The 16,791-nt window shown below is 57.4% G+C and overlaps 1 protein-coding gene across 1 annotated transcript; it reads left to right on the forward strand.

Moving 5' to 3' along the window:
• The first annotated feature begins 10,172 nt into the window (after positions 1–10,172).
• On the forward strand, positions 10,173–15,737 carry OBP2B (odorant binding protein 2B). Its single transcript, XM_057720575.1, has 8 exons — positions 10,173–10,343; positions 12,165–12,341; positions 12,710–12,840; positions 13,244–13,314; positions 13,726–13,836; positions 14,609–14,707; positions 14,907–14,933; positions 15,647–15,737. Exons 1-7 carry the CDS (start codon positions 10,173–10,175, stop codon positions 14,930–14,932), a joined length of 786 nt encoding a protein of 261 aa, XP_057576558.1. The 3' UTR covers position 14,933; positions 15,647–15,737.
• The last annotated feature ends 1,054 nt before the right edge of the window (positions 15,738–16,791 follow it).

Consider the following 16,791-nt stretch of genomic DNA (forward strand, 5'->3'; position numbering starts at 1 on the left):
ACAAGACAATTCAGTCGGGAAAGAATCAGGTTTTCTTTTTCGCAACAAATGGTATTGAGACAACTGGATATTCATATGCAAAGGAAGAAGTTGGCCTTTTCCTCACAGCCTTTACAAAAACTAATTCAAAATAGATCAAACAGGTAAATATGACATAAAATTATGAAACTCTTTGAAGAAAATATAAGAGAATAAAACTTTTTGCCCTTGAGTTAGGGAATGGCTTCTTAGATATGACACCAAAAGCACAAGTATAAAAAAATAAATAAATAAATTGGACTTCATCAAAATTTAAAATGTGTGTATCAGAAGACAGTATCAACAAAATGAGAATGCAACCTACTGAACAGGACAAAATGTCAGCTAATCATATACATAAGAGACTTGCATGTAGAATATATAGTGAACACTTACAACTCCATAGTAAACTAGTAACCCAATTTTCAAAAATGGGGAAAGGAGGTGAGTAGACATTTCTCCAAAGAAGATAAATAATAGGCACGTGAGGGAAACACAAATCAAACCTGCAGTCAATGAGATACCACTTCACATCCACTAGGGACAGTTTAATTAAAAAGACAGATATTAGGAAGTGTTGGCAAGGATGTGTAGAAGGTGGAATCCTCAGACACTGCTGGCAGAAATAGAAAATGCTGCAGCCCTTTCAACTCTTCAAAATCTAAACGCAGGGTCTCCACAGGATCCAGCATTTCCACTGCTAGGAATATACCCAAGAGAAACGAAAATATAGGAAAAGCTCGTACACGAATGCTCAAAGCATGGTTGTTCAAAACAGCCAAACGGTGAAACAGCCCATCAGCTGACATATGGAGAAACAAAACGCACTGTCTCTATACAGTGGAACACTGTTTGGCAAAGCAGAATGAATCACTGACCCGTGCCACAGACATGGATGAGCCTTGAGCATCACGTTACCTCAGAGGACTACGACGGTGGGGATGGCACAGCTCTGTGAATACACTGACACATTGCATCGTGCACTTTAAGCGGGTGGATTACATGGCATGGGAGTTATATCTCAATAAAGCAGTTTTTTAACCTTTTTAAAAAGAAAGGTAATTTTCTGTCAACTTTGAGATGTGTCTTTGTCCCAGAATAACCAGGACTGGGCACGTGCTATGGCCCCGAACCCCGACGTACCCCAAGCATATGGGTCCCAAACCCTTAAATCCCAACCCAGGGGAAATGGGGGAGACATCCTCAGAGGGAAAGGCTGGGGGTGCCGGCCACAGGAAGAGGGGCACAGACTTGCTCCAGCCAGCAGCATGGCGCGAGCACACGCCTTGACCTTCCCAAGGCAAAGCACCTGCAGGTTAGAGCCTCTCTCTTGGCAAAAGGGTAGCTGGCAAACGATAGAGTTTTGAAGCAGCTATTACATGTGAGAAATGCATCGGAGGGGAGAAACCTGAGGGAACACAGTGATAACATTCACTACAACTCAGTCGGACCAACTCTGAGGTTTGCGTAGAAAACGCATCCGTAACAGGGATAGAGATGGGATTTTCAAAACTAGGACTTGGAATTAATGAGTATAATGGAGGCTGACTCATTGGAAATGAGATTCAGGGACTAACCAGGTGGAATACAAATCCTTCCAAGAGATGAGTAACAGTGTCCCAAGCTCAAGGACAAACTCTGGTAACGTGGAAGGAGCAGTACATGGATGGTGATCATTTAAAGGAGGACTTCCCATGGCACCTGTAGGCACAAAAGACTTTCACTGGACTAATTCACCTTAGAGCCAGGCCCCTCTCATTTGGATATTTACCAGCTTATAACTCAAGGGGAAAAAGACCATTTGCATCACCTGTTTCATGGCTTAAAGAACATTCGGTAACTTAACACCATCAGCTATCAGAGCCTTTGGAAACCACTTAGCCCCACCATCCTAGCCCTGTTTTACAGATGAGGAAACTGAGGCTCAGAGAGGGTGCTTGACTGGCCCAAGGACACACTGGGAGTTTCTCTGACATCTGGTCCAGGGCCCTTTCTCTCCTCCCTAACCCAGGTTTGGGCTGATCTTTTTTTTTTTTTTTTACATTTTCTTGGCCGTGCCATGCAGCATGTGGGATCTTAGTTCCCTGACCAGGGATCAAACCCGCACCCCTTGGGTAGGAAGCACAGAGTCTTAACCACTGGACCACCAGGGACATCCCATGGGCTGATCTTCAGAATACAACACTTTCAAAGAAAGATGCCTTTTTACCATGAAGCAATCCTCAAGCAAAACTGGAAAGATGTCAACAACTTTTCATGTCATTTTAATGAAACGTTAAGGTTTGCTGTTTCATTTTTTTCCAAAGAGCAAAATATAGGATCATCTTAGTTCTTTCCCTGATGCAGAAATAAAACAGGCAATTGGAGAAGAGGAACGTGTAGGGCATGTTGCCATTTCTAGTTCATCCCGGAATAGGTCTAAACAAAATGACTTGTCCTGATCTGTTCGTCCTTAGAGTCAACTCACAGTAAAGACATCAACTCACAACAAACGGGGCACGAGTGAGCCAGGCCCCACGTGTCTCCTCAGCCAGGCAGCATCAACCCTGCTACAGGAGTTGGCAGGGCCCTAGCACCAAGGCCACGCCCTCCCACAGGGGCCCAGACAGTGGGCGGGGACAGCGATGGCACGAAGGGCTTGGTGACTGGATCAGCTCCCTCACCTGCAGGATGATGGGGGTCAGGGTCCTGGCTCCTTCAGGGAGGTGATGGAGGGCATGGAAGTCTCCAGCCCGCCTCCAAGCAAGTCCAGCTCCGCCCCCCTCACATGAACAAGCAGAACTTGACGGCACCGGATCAGGGACGCAGAGCAAAGGTCCCACCGCAAAGCCCCGCACCCCGCCCCCCAGTCCAGCCCAGCACAAGAGCAGTACCGAGGTAAAGGTCCATCTTTGGTTGCAAGGCCAGTCTCTCCTGGCATCCGAAACTCTTCTGAAACCGACGCTGGGCGCCGGCCACTCTGAGATGCGAGGGGCTGTCGGTTCTCTGGAGACAAGGAGTCACCCTCACTCCGTTCTCCAGCCCTTGGAGCCCACGACGAGGCCCCACAGGGCTCTTCAAACGCCCCAGTGGACGCGGGGGTCTCAGAGCAGTTGGCGGGGTCTCGGGAGCCGGCGCGCGGGGAGCCGGTGGTGTGGCGCGTGCGCGCGGCCAGGTGGGGTCTCGGGCACGCGCTGTCCGCGGGGCCCTGTGCGCGCCTAACCGTGGACGTGAGGCCCGGTTGGAAGGAGCCACGTGCGCCCCAGATGCAGCCCCTCCACCCACCCAGCGGGGAACGCCCCGGCCGCGTCCACACCGAGCTGGGCGGCTGCGGTTCCGCCGCTAGCCCCTCATGGACAGCTGGGAAACTGAGGCCAGAAGAGGCGGGGGCTGCCGGGGGCCACGAGGTGGACAGACTCTAGAGGACAGGAGGGGGTTCCCACCACCCAGGCAGCCGCAGCCCTCCCACGGGGTTCACTCTGGGAGGAGGGGCCCCTCAGATCCCGGAGGAGCCCTGCCCACCCCTCCCATGCTGGGCCCGTTCCTCTGGGTATCGCCACAAGGGCACACGTGCGCTTTCTCGCCCGCGCACTCTCTCTCTCTCTCCCGCCCTGCTGGGGGTCAGAGGGGAGTGCACGCAGGGGGATGGTGAGAGGGGTGAGAAGGAAGAGGTTGGGGGCAGCTCTGCCAAGGGGCAGGGGCATCCAGTATCCTAGCAACACGCCCCGGCCCATAGCATGGGGAGGGGAGAGATGCCAGGCTGATGGCAGGGGATCTCCAGGGTGCCCAGGGGGCTGCCTGGCCTGGGCCACCCCTAGAGCTGCCTGCAGAAGACAGGGTCTCAGGTCCTGTGTCCACCACTCTGGGCACCAGGAACTGGGGTGAGACCCACCCCTGCTATGGAGAGACTACAGGAGAGGAGGCCTCAGCTTACTCTCTGTAAAGTGGGTGCATAGGACGGGTGATCCCTAAGGTCCCAGAAGCTCACAGAGGAGTCTGTTGGCCTTGGTTCTCCATCCGTGACCCACGGGGCTCTGAGTCCCTGGAAAATGCTTCCTACACCCTGAGGTCCCTCTGAGCAGGGGGCATCCTGAGGACTTGGGGGACTGGGGACTTGGGGGTGTAGGAGGTGGCAGAGACTGGACCACTCACCAGGCACCAGGGACAAGACCCTCCTTGTTGGCGCCGGGGGGCGGGGGGTGGTTCCTCATTTGGACGTGGGTGGAGCCACTGTGCTGGTTGGGGTGAGGAGGCCTCTGGAGTGAACTGGACACCAGGACAGTGGAGGGAAGGAGGGGAGCAAGAGCGGCTCTGAGGTCCCCCTCGTCCCCCAGGAGCCGGCAGGTCCCTCTCCTTTGCCCCCCGGGCCCTGGCGGAAGCAGCGCCTTGAGGACCCCAAACAAAGGTCTGTGATTCGCTTTCAGGTCTCCTGCCTGGGGCTGCAGTGCCGGGGCTGACCACCGGGCGGCGGGCTGTGCCCACCCTGATCGATGGAGCAACTGGAGCAGGGAAGGGACACCCGGGGTCATTCTGGGCGTCCCCCTGCCTCCGACCCAGCAGGCACCTTTTATCGTTAGCTTCCAGGCCCACGGTGTGACCTGCTCAGAGGAGGGAGGGGGCTCTGAGACCCTCCATTGATCGTCCAGCTACTGTGCCCCCCACACTCACCCTGAGCAGGGGCCGTGCTAGGCCTGGGGGCGGTGCTGACATGACGGGGGTCCCTGCCCTCCAGGAGCTCACGGCCTGGAGGGGCAGATGCACAAGGGCAGGAAAGCAAATCCACGTGAGAGAGAAGAGCAGGTGCTCTGGGGAAATGAGTCAGGGTCCTGGAGGGAGGGCCGGGAGCCCCTGGGGTCTACAGGGCTCCGTGGTGACATTGCTGTTGTGACCAGACAGACAAGAGCAGCCGGCCCTGCACACTCTGTGAGCAGTGAGCCGGGGGTGCAGGGGGGGGAGCCCACAGGTGCAGAGACTCGGAGGCAGGAGAGAATTTGTCCAGAGAGCAGGTGGGACAGGAGCCAGTGTGGATGGAGAGAGCTGGGGAGGAGAGGGGCGGGGTGCAGGGCCAGACCTGGGTCTGGAAGGATGTCCTGGTGTCTGTGCCCTGTGACAGCATCCCCTGACGTAGCGCTTTCAAGGACAGACATTGACCGTCTCGGTGTCTGTGACCAGGATGCAGGCTCGGCTCAGCTGGGAGCCTCTGCCCCGAGGTCGCCCAGGAGGCTGGGCTGTGGTCTCAGCCGAGGCTCAGCTGGGTGGGGTCTGTCCCTGAGGTCATTCTTGGGTTACTGGTGGGATCCAGCTTGACCGAGGGTTCAGGTCTTTCCTGTCTGTGGGCCGGGACCCAATGTCGGTTCTTTGCGCTGGAGCCTCAGGGCAGCTCATCATATCTGGTCTTGCTTCTCTAGAACACTGGATCAGAGACAGAGAGACAGAGACAGGGAGAGAGAAGGGACACAGGAGGGAGGGAGGCAGGCAGGAGGCACAGACTCTTCATAACCCCGCCTTGGAAATGGGCCCCCGTCCCTTTTGCCTGATTCTATTGTTTGAACCCAGTCCCAAAGCCCATCCACCCTCAGGGGAGGGGTGACACAGGGACGTGAGGCCTGGAGGCAGGGACCCTGGGAGCCCTTGTGGGGCTGCCCGTGCACAGGCCGAGGTGAGACAGGACGGGAGGACCTGGAGGGTTGCATGTCAGGGGAACGATGTCTGTCTTTCGGTTCATCTCAAGCCCCACGGGGGTCGGGGAGGGGAAGGGACGGTCCCTAGACCCCAGGGCAGACCCAGGCCTGTGGGAGCTGTGCTCTGCCCTACGCCAGCCCTCTCTGTGGTCCTCCCACTGCTGAGTCTGTGATGAGGTCTGGGTGAGCCCAGCCCCCGGGTTTACAGGCCCCGTGGGGGTTTGTAGGCCTCTGCACCTGGTGACGTCCAGGAAGTAGGTGCTAGAAGGACCCCACTGTGCAGCAGGGGAGACTGGGGAGGCCCTGAGAGGCACACGGCCTGTCCAGGCTCACAACACGGGTGACAGGGAGGCGCTGGGCCTGTGTCCCCAGAGCTGGGGCCCTGGCTGTGCCCACACCTCCCCGTTGGTGTCACTGTGCAAGGACACGGCATGAGGTGGGGTGAGCAGTCGGCAGCCCAGAGGGGTCCTCAGGGAGCCCTTGTCTGAGCAGGAAGCCCGAGTACAGGGCCCCCAGGACGTGACCTCCCTTCCCGACAATAGAGCCCAACGGCCCCTGGAAGCTGTTCACCAGGCGCCACCTTCTAGAGGAGCCCCTGCCCGTGTCCTCCTGTTGCGTCCTGATGTCCCGAGGCCACGGCCACAGACGCAGCTGGCCATTTTCCAGGAGGCACCCACAGGGGACACAGGTGGGCCCGGGGCAGCCCAGTCCCGGCCAGGCCACCTCTGGGATCCCACCCGGGGAGCCCACGTCCCCTCGCCGTGTGCGTGGAAGGGAGGGCTCGTGTCGGGTGGGCCTGCCCCAAGCAGGAGAGGCTGACGGGGGGTCAGAAACCTGGCGGGCCGGTCAGGTTAACCCCCAGGGCAAGGTGGCAGGATGGGGCCTGGGAAGCCGGGCGGCGCCCTTCTGCCGGAGGTCCTGGGGTGGGTCTCACTCCATCCTGGGTGGAGGTCTGTGCGGACATAGGTCTGTGCCTGATCTGGGAGCAGAGGGTCCTGCGGGTGGGAAACGTGTCAGCATCGGGCGGGCAGGACTCAATCCTCAGGGCCGGCTGCCGGTCACTGTCTTCTCAGAGCTCCAGGCGGGAGACCAGCGAGGGGCTGGTCGCCAGGGATGCCCCCTCCGCCTCTCTGAGTGAGGGGCGTCCCCACGGCCCATGAGGGCAGCACAGGCTGGGGTGAGCGCCGGCATGAAGGGGTCTCCCGAATGAGGACTGGAGATGGCAAGGGAAGGTCACCTGCACCAGCTCCTGCAGGAGACCGGAGCCAGCCCAGGACCCGCCTTCCTACAGGGAGGACCACCTCTGGTTCCGCCCTGGGTGCCTCTTCCGACCTGCACCTTCCGCCCGCCCGCCCGCCCCCCAGAACATTCCTTCCCTTCCTCTGCTATTTCTTTAATTTTATTGTTTTCTATTTTATATGGTGTCATATGTTAGGCTCTAAATTAAGAATAATAAAATTTCATCTTGCATCATTTTAAACTGGACAATTGATGAGCGTTAAGTACATTTCATGGATGCTGTGCAGTCTTCCCTGTGGTCTCGGGGCAGCCTGTTTCACTCCCAGAGGGAAACCCCGACCCCGAGTGCTCTCTCCGCATTCTCCCCTCCCCCAGCCCCTGGCCACCTCTAATCTGCTTTACTGTCTCTTGTCTTCACTGTTTTGGATGTTTTCTATGAATGGAATCATATAACAGGTGGCTTTTCATGTAGGCCACAGATTTTAAGAGGGGAGTAGTTCATTTTCGTTTTCTTTTTAAAATTTGAAATAGCATTTCTGTTATTTGAAAGGGAAATCCCAGATGGATTAAAGATGAGACGTACAAAATGAAGTCCTTTTCATAAATATGTGCATGATCTCGGGGTAGACACGCTGTTATGTGACACCAGAACCAGAAGAAGGAAGGGGAATGCCTGGTTCTCCCTGTGGCCAGAATGAAACAGAAAAAATGTAGAAAGTATGGAAGACAAGCCACAAACTGAACCAGCATTCCTCACATCCCAGGGCCAGAGAAAGGTTTGACATCCCTGCAGTCGCCAAACTCTCCAAAGTCAATGTTTTCAAAAGGGACAAAGAACAGACACGTGCAATTCCAATGAGAAGCAACATGCGTGGTCAGTGTATGTCAGAGATGCTACATGCTGTGTGAGTCCCTTTATAAGAAATATCCAGAAAAGAGAAATCTGTGGTGCTAGAAAGCAGATTTGTGGTTTCCAGGGGCTGGGGTAGGACTGGGAATTGATGTTTGGTGGCTTGGTGGGCATGTGGGACCTTTTTGAGATGACAAAAATGTTCTAAAACTCGATTTTGCTGAAGGTTGCACAGAGCTACAAATGTACTAAAAAATCATGGGGGAGTTGTACACTTGGTACAGATGAATGTCATGGGATGTAAAGTACATGTAATAAAGCTGTTAAAGTTACCAGAGGAGATCTAGAAGCAGTTCTACCCCTTCACTGAGGCAAAGGAAAAAGAACTTACGAGTATTCCCAGAACTGAACCAGCAGGATTTATGAGAACATTCCTGCTGCTGGCGGCTGGTGCAGAGTTCAAGGTGAGGTATGTCACCTGACCTCACCCATCTCGTTCTATGGTAGCTTCTACCACAACCTATTACATCTGCCTTTCCCCAAAACAAAGCAGACAGAACCCTGAGAACTGGGATAAAGAGAGAGCCCTTGCTTCCTTAGGCTTGCGGAAAGGCGGTGGTTGTTGAACTGACCCTGGGCAATTCCCCGTCCACCTGGCCCCACTGTCCGGCAGTCAATGCCAGGGGCTCCAAGCCAGCTACCAGCTTCACTTCCCACAGAGCGGCATGCCAGCTGCAGCCGGTACACACACGGATGTGGGTGCCGCCTCTTCGTGGATGTAGTGAACTGCATAATTGCTGGAGTGAGGATGTCAACACTCGGAGATAAGGCACGGGTCGCCTCTGGAGTTTTAAATGTCACTTGCTGCAGAGATACATCCCGTTGCTTTGTCCATGTGCCTCTTCCTTGTGGCTGGAAACCAGCAGTGGTGCCGCCCTCGATGGCCTGGGCAGAGCCCTGCCCACCCCGACCCCTCGCTGCCCAGACGCTCTCTCTCCCTTGGTGCTCACTCCCGCCACCACCCCCGCCACCCTTACTGCCTTCTGTCCGCAGCACAACTGCCCCAAACACTGGGCATCCACCAGGCATCATGCTTTGTTCTCACCGCTGAACCCACCTGGCCGTGCACTGGCTCTTAGGGCTGGAGCCTAAGCCCTGGGCAGCCTTCCGTGATGCCATCGGGGACATGGCCACTCTCCCCGTCTCTATTCGAGGGTCCAGAATAATCACCCACTAGACGGATGGGTTACTGTCAGACTGACCAGACTCATCCGAGAGCCGGGAGGGTGTTCAGCACCCTACGGGACACTGGTCTCAAGGAGGGAGGGATGGAGGGAGGGGGTGGGGACCGAGTCTGCCACCAACAACAGTGCCACCGACACATCGTCAGGCCCCTGACTCCCTGCACGAACACCATCCCCCCGTGTACAGCAGCCCAAGAATACTGTAGGCTGGTCTCACTTACCGGTCGCTGAGGTGCCCAGGAAAACCCTGAACAAACGTGTTCAACATCTACAAGGAAACGACCGACCTCCCCGACGATTTGATCATCATGTGCCTGACGGCGGCCCTGTCAAACTCCCGGGGGAACTTTTGGGGAGTGAGATTAGAGGCAATTTCCACTTTTTTCTTAAAAATATACAATTACAGTGCAAACTATTGCCTCGTATGTAATGCAAATAACCTTTTTCAATGACACGAAAATCAGAAAATGCTGAAACGTCAAAAGTAGGGGTTAAAAATCCCCTTTTGTTCAGCCCCCCACACAGAGGGCGGCCTTTCTGTTGGTACCTGGTATATGGTCGGGTCATCCCGTGGGCAGTTAGAACGTAGGGCTTACAAAACCGAAAAAGGAAAAAAAAGAGAGAGAATCCCTGGGTATCCCTGGGTGAGCCCCTGGGGTGAGCCTGGGAGGAGGAGGCCCCCAGTCGTTCTCACCTCCTAAAAGTGCCGCCTCGGCTGTGGCCGCACTGTGGGCAGTGCAGGGGCGGGAGGGGAGATGAGGTTGGGGAACCCAGGGTTGAGGAGGAGTGGTGGGGATGAGGGGACAACTTCTCGTAGAGCCAAGGCCAAGGGCACCATCGGCCCCACTGGAAGCAGCAGAGGGCGCGGGGCAGAGATTCCATAGAACTTCTTTAACATTTAGCAGGCCTGCTATTTGGTCCAGAAATTCCACTTTTTGCAGTTTAATGAGATTCATCCTGCTTGTGCTCAAAACGTGTGGACAAAGGTGTCCACTGTCTGCAAGTGACAGGGAGCATGTTTTGTGCAGAACAAAATGGCATTATGCCATTCTTCTATGGCTGAGCAATATTCCATTGTGTATACGGGCCACATCTTCTCTTGGCAGCAGAGAAGGGAGAATGTGGGTCTAGGTGGCCTCCAGGCACATTCTTGCTTGTGGGATGTTCACCGTGACATGGAGCACGTTGGTGGACAAAGGCGTCCAGTGTTCAGATAAGCCGGGGGCCTCGCAGCAGCCCATGCAGGAGAAGGAGCTGGAACACAAGCACAGCACCGCCCTTCCCAGAAGCCGCTCTCGGCACACGGGGCCCCGCAGCCAAGTGCAGACCAGTGTGAGTCAACCGCCTGGATTCAGCTCAGCTGGGGGGCAGTCAAGGAGTCCAGCCCCGGAGGAGCCAGTGAGCCCAGATGGGGGGAGGCGGCGACCTGGACCGCCAGGTGACAGGGACAGCAGGACACGGATCAGCTGCGCAGGCCAGGGGTGGGGGTGCAAGAACAGCCCCAGACTCAGGCAGGCGGGGAGCGGGGTGGAGCCGGGAGCCCTCTGGGGAGGCTAGACAGGGACGAATGGACCTACTGGATGGAGCGAAGAAATAATGCAATTTATGAATGCAGATTAGATATGAGAATAAACATTCATTGGCCGGTACGTACCAAATTCAAGGAAAGCCATAACTGTGATTGGCTCCCACCTTTGCCAAGCTTCTTTCTCCCGGGTTAGCCGCTGCTCTGGGTCATGACTTCCTGTGAAACGGATTCACTGCTTATCGTGGCTCTGCTGCAGGTTTGGACTGTAAAAGGGAATTCTGGTCGATTCCACTTGGTGTGGTCACCATCAAAACAGCATAAAACTGGCGTATATCTAGAGAAAACTATAATTCAATAAGACACACGCACCCCAATGTTTGCTGCAGCACGATTCACAGTAGCCAAGACATGGACGCAACCTAAGTGTCCATTGACAGACGAATGAATAAAGAAGACGTGGTTCATATACACAATGGACGATTACTCAGCCATAAAAAGGAATGACATAACGCCATCTGCAGCAACACGATGGACCCAGAGATGGTCATACTAAGTGAAGTAAGTCAGACAGAGACACACAAATGCCATATGGTAGAGCTTATATGCGGAATCTAAAAAAAATAATACAAATGAACTTGTTTACAAAACAGAAATAGACTCACAGACATAGAAAGCACACTTATGACTACCAAAGGGGAAGGGGAGAGAGGGATCAATTAGGAGTTTGGGATTAAAATATACACGACCATATATAGAATAACCAGCAAGGACCTCCTGGGTAGCACAGGGAACTAAATTCGATATCTCGTAATGCTCTATAGTGAAAACAAATCTAAAAAGAATATATATGGATATATGTGACAATCACGGTGTGTGAGACTGAGTGAGAGGTGTCTGCAGGCGTGTATGGCTGAGTGCGTGTGTGTCTGAGTGGGTGTGTGTGTGTCTAGATGTAGGTGTGTGTCTAAGTGACTTGTGTCTGTGTGTGTATCTGTGTGTGTCTGCGTGAGGGTCTTTGAGTGACTTGCGTGTGTCTGGTTGCGTGTCTGAGTGTGTCTAAGTGTGAGTGAGTGTCTGAGTGTGTGAGGGACCGTGTCTGTGTATGTGTCTGCGTGACGTGTGTCTGCGTGTGTGCGTGTCTGTGCGTGCATACACGTGTGCACACATACATGTGTTCGTGCATGTGTCTGTCTGGGTTCTCCCTCTCACGTCTGATCTGTCGCTTCTCCGTGTGTGGAGCAGAGAGGGGAGGTCAACGTGCCTGCTCACTGCACGTCTTGCAGGAGCGTAGACATCCCCTTACATACATCGTCGTGTTCACACAGTGGGTCTCTTTCTCGGTGCTGAATCTACGGTTAAGAAGCCGCCCGGGGACACTCTGATCCGAGCCACATCCTCCCGGGCAGCAAGTGCGTCACCTTGGCCTTGGCACCGTGAGGCTCCCTCACAGACCCTGCACCTCCCCCGCAGAAGACACCAGCGAATCCCTTCCTCCAGCCCAGGCAGCCCGTGATGACCCTCCGGGGTGTCCAGCAACACCCAACAATACCGACATTCATCCGCTCCTCGGCAGAATTAGCCACGGTCCACGGCCAGGCAGGGCCCGGTCCACCGTCTGTGCCAAGTTCCGCAGGGGACCCTGGGCCGTGGAGTATAAAGGCTGGCTGCGCGAGGGGCAGGCACAGCGTCTCGGAGCCCCAGAGAGCGACCTGTCGGGCGGCCGCGATCGCAGACCCCCGGCGATGAGGAACCTGCTCCTGACCGTCGGCCTCAGCCTCATTGCTGCCCTGCAGGCCCAGGACGTGAGGCTCAGAGGGGGCAGGGCTGCTGGACGGGGCGCCGGGAGAGGCATGGACCGCTGTCCCCGAGGCAGCGCTGGGGTCAGACAGAGCAACAGGGGCCTGAGCCGGGGGGGCCCAGGGTGCCGAGGGCCGCTGGAGTGGGTGCCCGTGGTCCCGGGGGACCTGCGGGGCTGGCCCCCTCTTGGGCGGGTCCCGAGAGGGTGCTGGGCATTGACCGGGGAGTGGGGGATGTGAAACACCCTGTGCTCCAGCCCTGGGGGTGGGGCAGAGGCGGGGGCTGCAGAGCTGGGTGGCGGTGGGGGGAGAGGAGGGGCTGAGGGGAGGGTGGGGGGTTAGCCTGAGCCCTGATGGGAGGGGGCTTTCTCCAGTTGTCAGGGAAATGGTATCTGAAGGCCCTGACCTCAGACCGGGAGTTTCCCGGGATGAAGCCGGAGCTGGTGACGCCTGTGGAAGTCACAGTCCTAGAGGGGGGCAGCCTGGGCACCCAAACAACCGCAAGGTGCGTGCCGTCGCCGTTGCCCGCCGCCCCCTCCCCGCAGCAGCAGAGCCAGCGTCTGGGTGGGGTGGGCAGGCCACACCTGTGTCCTTCTCCACCCCTCCCACGACACTCAGTGCTGGACGGGTTTGAGGGGACACTGCCTCACTGCAGCGGACGGGCCTGGATGAGACCTTGTGGGCGGGGGGTGGCAGGACTGGGAGACCCGGGGAGCTGCCACATGTGACACCAAAGCCCCAGCTGGTGCCCAGACCGGAGGTGGTCAAGAGCCATCCTCCCCTGGGGCCACCTGGGACCCAGGGCTGCCGGTGGCTGCTGCGGGGGAGGGAGAGCTGCACCGGGGCTGGGCTGGGTCTCCAGGTGGGCGCACCCCAGGCAGCGTCACAGTGTGGCTTCTGTGTTCCAGGTTTGACGGTCGGTGCCAGAACATAACCGTGGTCCTGGAGGCGACCGACGAGCCCGGCAAATACACAGCCTGTGAGTCCCGGAGCCCCAGCTGGGGCGAGGGGCGGAGGGGGACGGCGTGTTTCTGGGATGGCCTTTCAGCCAGAGAAGCCCCACTCCTTTCTGACCCCACTGTGTCCTCCCACTGACCCACGCATGTCAATCTGCCTTAATGATAGGAACACCTGACCCCAAGCACCAGGTGTGGCAGATTGGTCCCAGGAGGGACTGGCCCATCTGGAGCTCCCGTGGGAGCAGAGTTGAGCTCCACGATCTCCAGCCTCTTCGAGCCCCGCCCCGTGACCCACTGGTTGGGGTGTGACCACCTCTTCATCACAGGCTCTCCAGGGAGGCAGGGGCCCAGGGCCTGGGTGGAGACCCAGGGCAGGCACTCCTGGAGGGTCCTGGGCTTGTTGAGGACGGTGCCCCGCCCGTCCTCTGCAGGTGGGGGCAAGCGCGTGGTGTACATCTCACCGTCGCCCGTGAGGGACCACTACATTCTTTACTGTGAAGGGGAGCTCTACGGGCAGCAGACCCGCCTGGCGAAGCTTGTGGGTGAGGGTCCCCCATCCCAGCCCCCCCAGTCCCCTCCCTCCTCCCTTCTTCTGTGCCTCCTGCTCAAGAGAAGCCCTTGGAGGAAGCAATGGTTCCCGTCCCCCAGTTCAGTCTGGGCGGGGGACACGAGAAGAGCAGAAGACTTTGTGGGTGCAGGGACCCAAACGGCGGTGTCTCGGGGGGGCCTCCCTGCTCACGGGCAACTCCTTGTAGCGTCACCCGCAGCTCCGTTCCTTTGGAGGTCTCCCACGGGAGAGAAGAGCGGGGTGTGCACAGGAGCCTGTGGGAAGGAAATTACAGCTCCTGGGGCTTAATTCCAGGGAGGACGCTCAGGGTATCCGAGCATCAGTAACACCCCTGCCCGTGGACAGGAGGCCCCCAAGAGGGTCACCTGAGTGTTCCCCATGCCGGGAGCTCCATTAATGTCAGTCCACGGGGGACAGCATGGACCTGGGGGCCTGGAGGGGAGATGGGCTCCCTCCCGGGCTCAGCAGGCCCTCACTCCCAGGGAGATTCTCAGATATGTCCACAAGAGCACTTCCTGCTCCTCCCAGCTCCGCAGCATGGGTGTCCCTGGGGTCCAGAGGCTCCTAGGTCTACCTTTCCAGCCTAGCTCCCCGCCCGGACAAGGGCCCATGGGGTCCAGTCCCACGCGGGTGCGCAGTCTTTCGCCCCAGCCGGCCGCAGCCCATCACTCCCCCAGGCTGGGACAGAGACAAGGGCACCTCTCAGTTCTGCCCCTCACCCTCCCGTCTCCTGGTTTCACCGACAGGAAGAGATCCAGAGAACAACCCAGAGGCCTTGGAGGATTTTACGGAGTTCGCAAGATCCAGAGGGCTAAACCTGGAGATCTTCACACCCCCACAAAGTGGTAGGAAGGACACTTGTGCCTGATTCTGCCCGGTCCCCCGCAGTGGAACCGTCCTCAGAGCCGTACCTGATGAGGACAGGCCGCATCGGATCTGGGCTCTGTCCTTTCTGGGGTCCCGTGAAATGGCGGCCGATGAAGGGGTCCTGGGCCAGAGGATCCCCTGGGGTCTTCTGAGTTGCGTGTGTTTCCTTTTTTACAGAAACTTGCCCTCCAGGAGGAAACTAGGGTAAGTGAATCGCTGTAGAGGATGCTTAAGAAAATCAGACTCTTGGGGTCATTGGGACTTCAGGAGGCCATATGGTTGATCCCCCAGCCCTGCTCCCACCTGGGCAGGAGACCCCACCTGGGCCAGGCAGGTGGAGCGTCTGCTCTTGGACTCACCCATGCACCTGGGCATCGCCTTCAGGCTCTGTCTCAGAGTGTAAGTCCTGGACAGTCGGGAAATCTTTTCTGAGTGAGTGCGCCATGGGTGAGTGCAGGCAGGAGGCTGTCTACTTCCGGACATCCCCCTGTGTACTTGCCCGTAGGTGTGAAATCCTGCTTCACCCCTACAGCGTTATCGTGACTCTGTTTACCCAGTGAGTTCCTCAAAAGAGTCAGAGCTCGGGCACCACACACAGGATGTTTCAGATTTTCCGGTCCCTCACTGGCTGCATGTCCTTCTGGAATCTGGAGTTTCAGCCACTTGCCCAAGGTTACCTGCCCAGGCGTGGGCAGAGCCAGCATCCGGAACAGCGTCACGTTCCTCCTTTGCCCTCGTTGGCCTGAAGTCGCCCCATCATACCTTCACACACGGGCTTGGAGGCATGTGGGCAGGCATTAAGGTCCCCCTTTGTCTGCTCAGAGCCCTCGCAGAATCCCAGACCCTCCCCACCCCTGCAGCCCTCCCCCCCAGCCCTGTCCCGGCCTCACTGACCCTCCCCCTCCTCTCCAGGGCAGAGGGCACCGAGGCTCCACAGCAGCCCCAGCAGCACCACCAGGACCCTCTGTCCTGCAGGACGTGGAAGGAGCCCTGCCCCCGGGACCCGGGCCACTCTGCCTGTTCCTGCACTCCCCTCCTCTCCCCCAGCCCTCCATCCCCTCTCCTGGTTCCACATAAAGAGATTCAGCATCCTCGGTGACTCTGCCTGGGTGTGGGGTCCCTCGGGTGGGCTGGGATAGGGAGGGGGTGTAAGGGCCATTGTGGGACAGTGGGAGGACCCCAGGTCCGTGCCTGGGCAGGTCTGGGAAGGTGAATTACAGCCCTGCAGGTGAATCACTGCAGATCAACTTGTGCACACACCTTTTCAGGGATTTCTGGTGTTTTATAAAATTTAAAGATTCTCTGATGGCGTGACACGATGCAGTGACCCTCGGAGATGAGACACAGCGCTCTGGACTGCTCACAGCTCTGAGCACAGAGGCCTGGCAGGCAGGGACACGCCGGGGCTGTGCTGGGGACACAGTGACCAGGAGCTGGAGCCATGGGGGCAGCTCACGTTTGGCCCATGGGTGGGGTGAGCTGGCTCTCCTGCTCCCTGTGAACTGGCTATTGGAATAATTTCAGGGGCTCCGGGGTTCGGGGGCTGCCCCAGCTGTCTGCTGCCTGGCCCCGGGCAATCGGGCTGGTGTGTGGTGGCCACGAGTGGCAGAGCCCGACCAGGCAAGTGTGGGGTGTGGACGTGGCTGGCTGCTCTAGAAGGGGAACTGCCCCGACCCCAGCCAGGGCCTCAGAGCTGGGGCAGGACAGCATTGAACAGACCCATCACACCTGGGCCTGGCTCCCGGGTCTCAGAAGGGATCCTGGTTCTTACACAGCATCTTGAGGGTCTTTGTGTAGCAGGTTCTCCCGACGCCCAGCTGGGGACCCAGCACCAGCTCCAAGGTCACCTGCAGCAGGTACACAGTTGCCTTAGGTGCAGTTCCTCGGCTTGGCCGCACTCGTGGCATCACAGGAGCCAGCTCAGCCCCAAAGGACAGCCTGTGGGTGTGGGTTTGTTTCCTGACCGTCCATCCGGGAAGGTGCTCGGGGGGTGCCGCACTGCAGCCCCTGCCCCTTGGGGACCTGCCGGCACCTCGTTTCCTTGGCTCCTCACACGGCATCG

Source organism: Hippopotamus amphibius, chromosome 2 (assembly GCF_030028045.1).
Source record: "Hippopotamus amphibius kiboko isolate mHipAmp2 chromosome 2, mHipAmp2.hap2, whole genome shotgun sequence".
Lineage (NCBI taxonomy): Eukaryota > Metazoa > Chordata > Mammalia > Artiodactyla > Hippopotamidae > Hippopotamus > Hippopotamus amphibius.

Bases quoted from the DNA above. Each gene is read 5' to 3' on its own strand.
- OBP2B (XM_057720575.1), top strand. From the start codon at position 10,173: ATGTTCACCGTGACATGGAGCACGTTGGTGGACAAAGGCGTCCAGTGT. The intron at 10,344-12,164 runs GTGAGTCAACCG...GTCTGTGCCAAG, and splicing joins GCAGCCAAGTGCAGACCAGT to TTCCGCAGGGGACCCTGGGC. The intron at 12,342-12,709 runs GTGAGGCTCAGA...GGCTTTCTCCAG, and splicing joins CTGCCCTGCAGGCCCAGGAC to TTGTCAGGGAAATGGTATCT.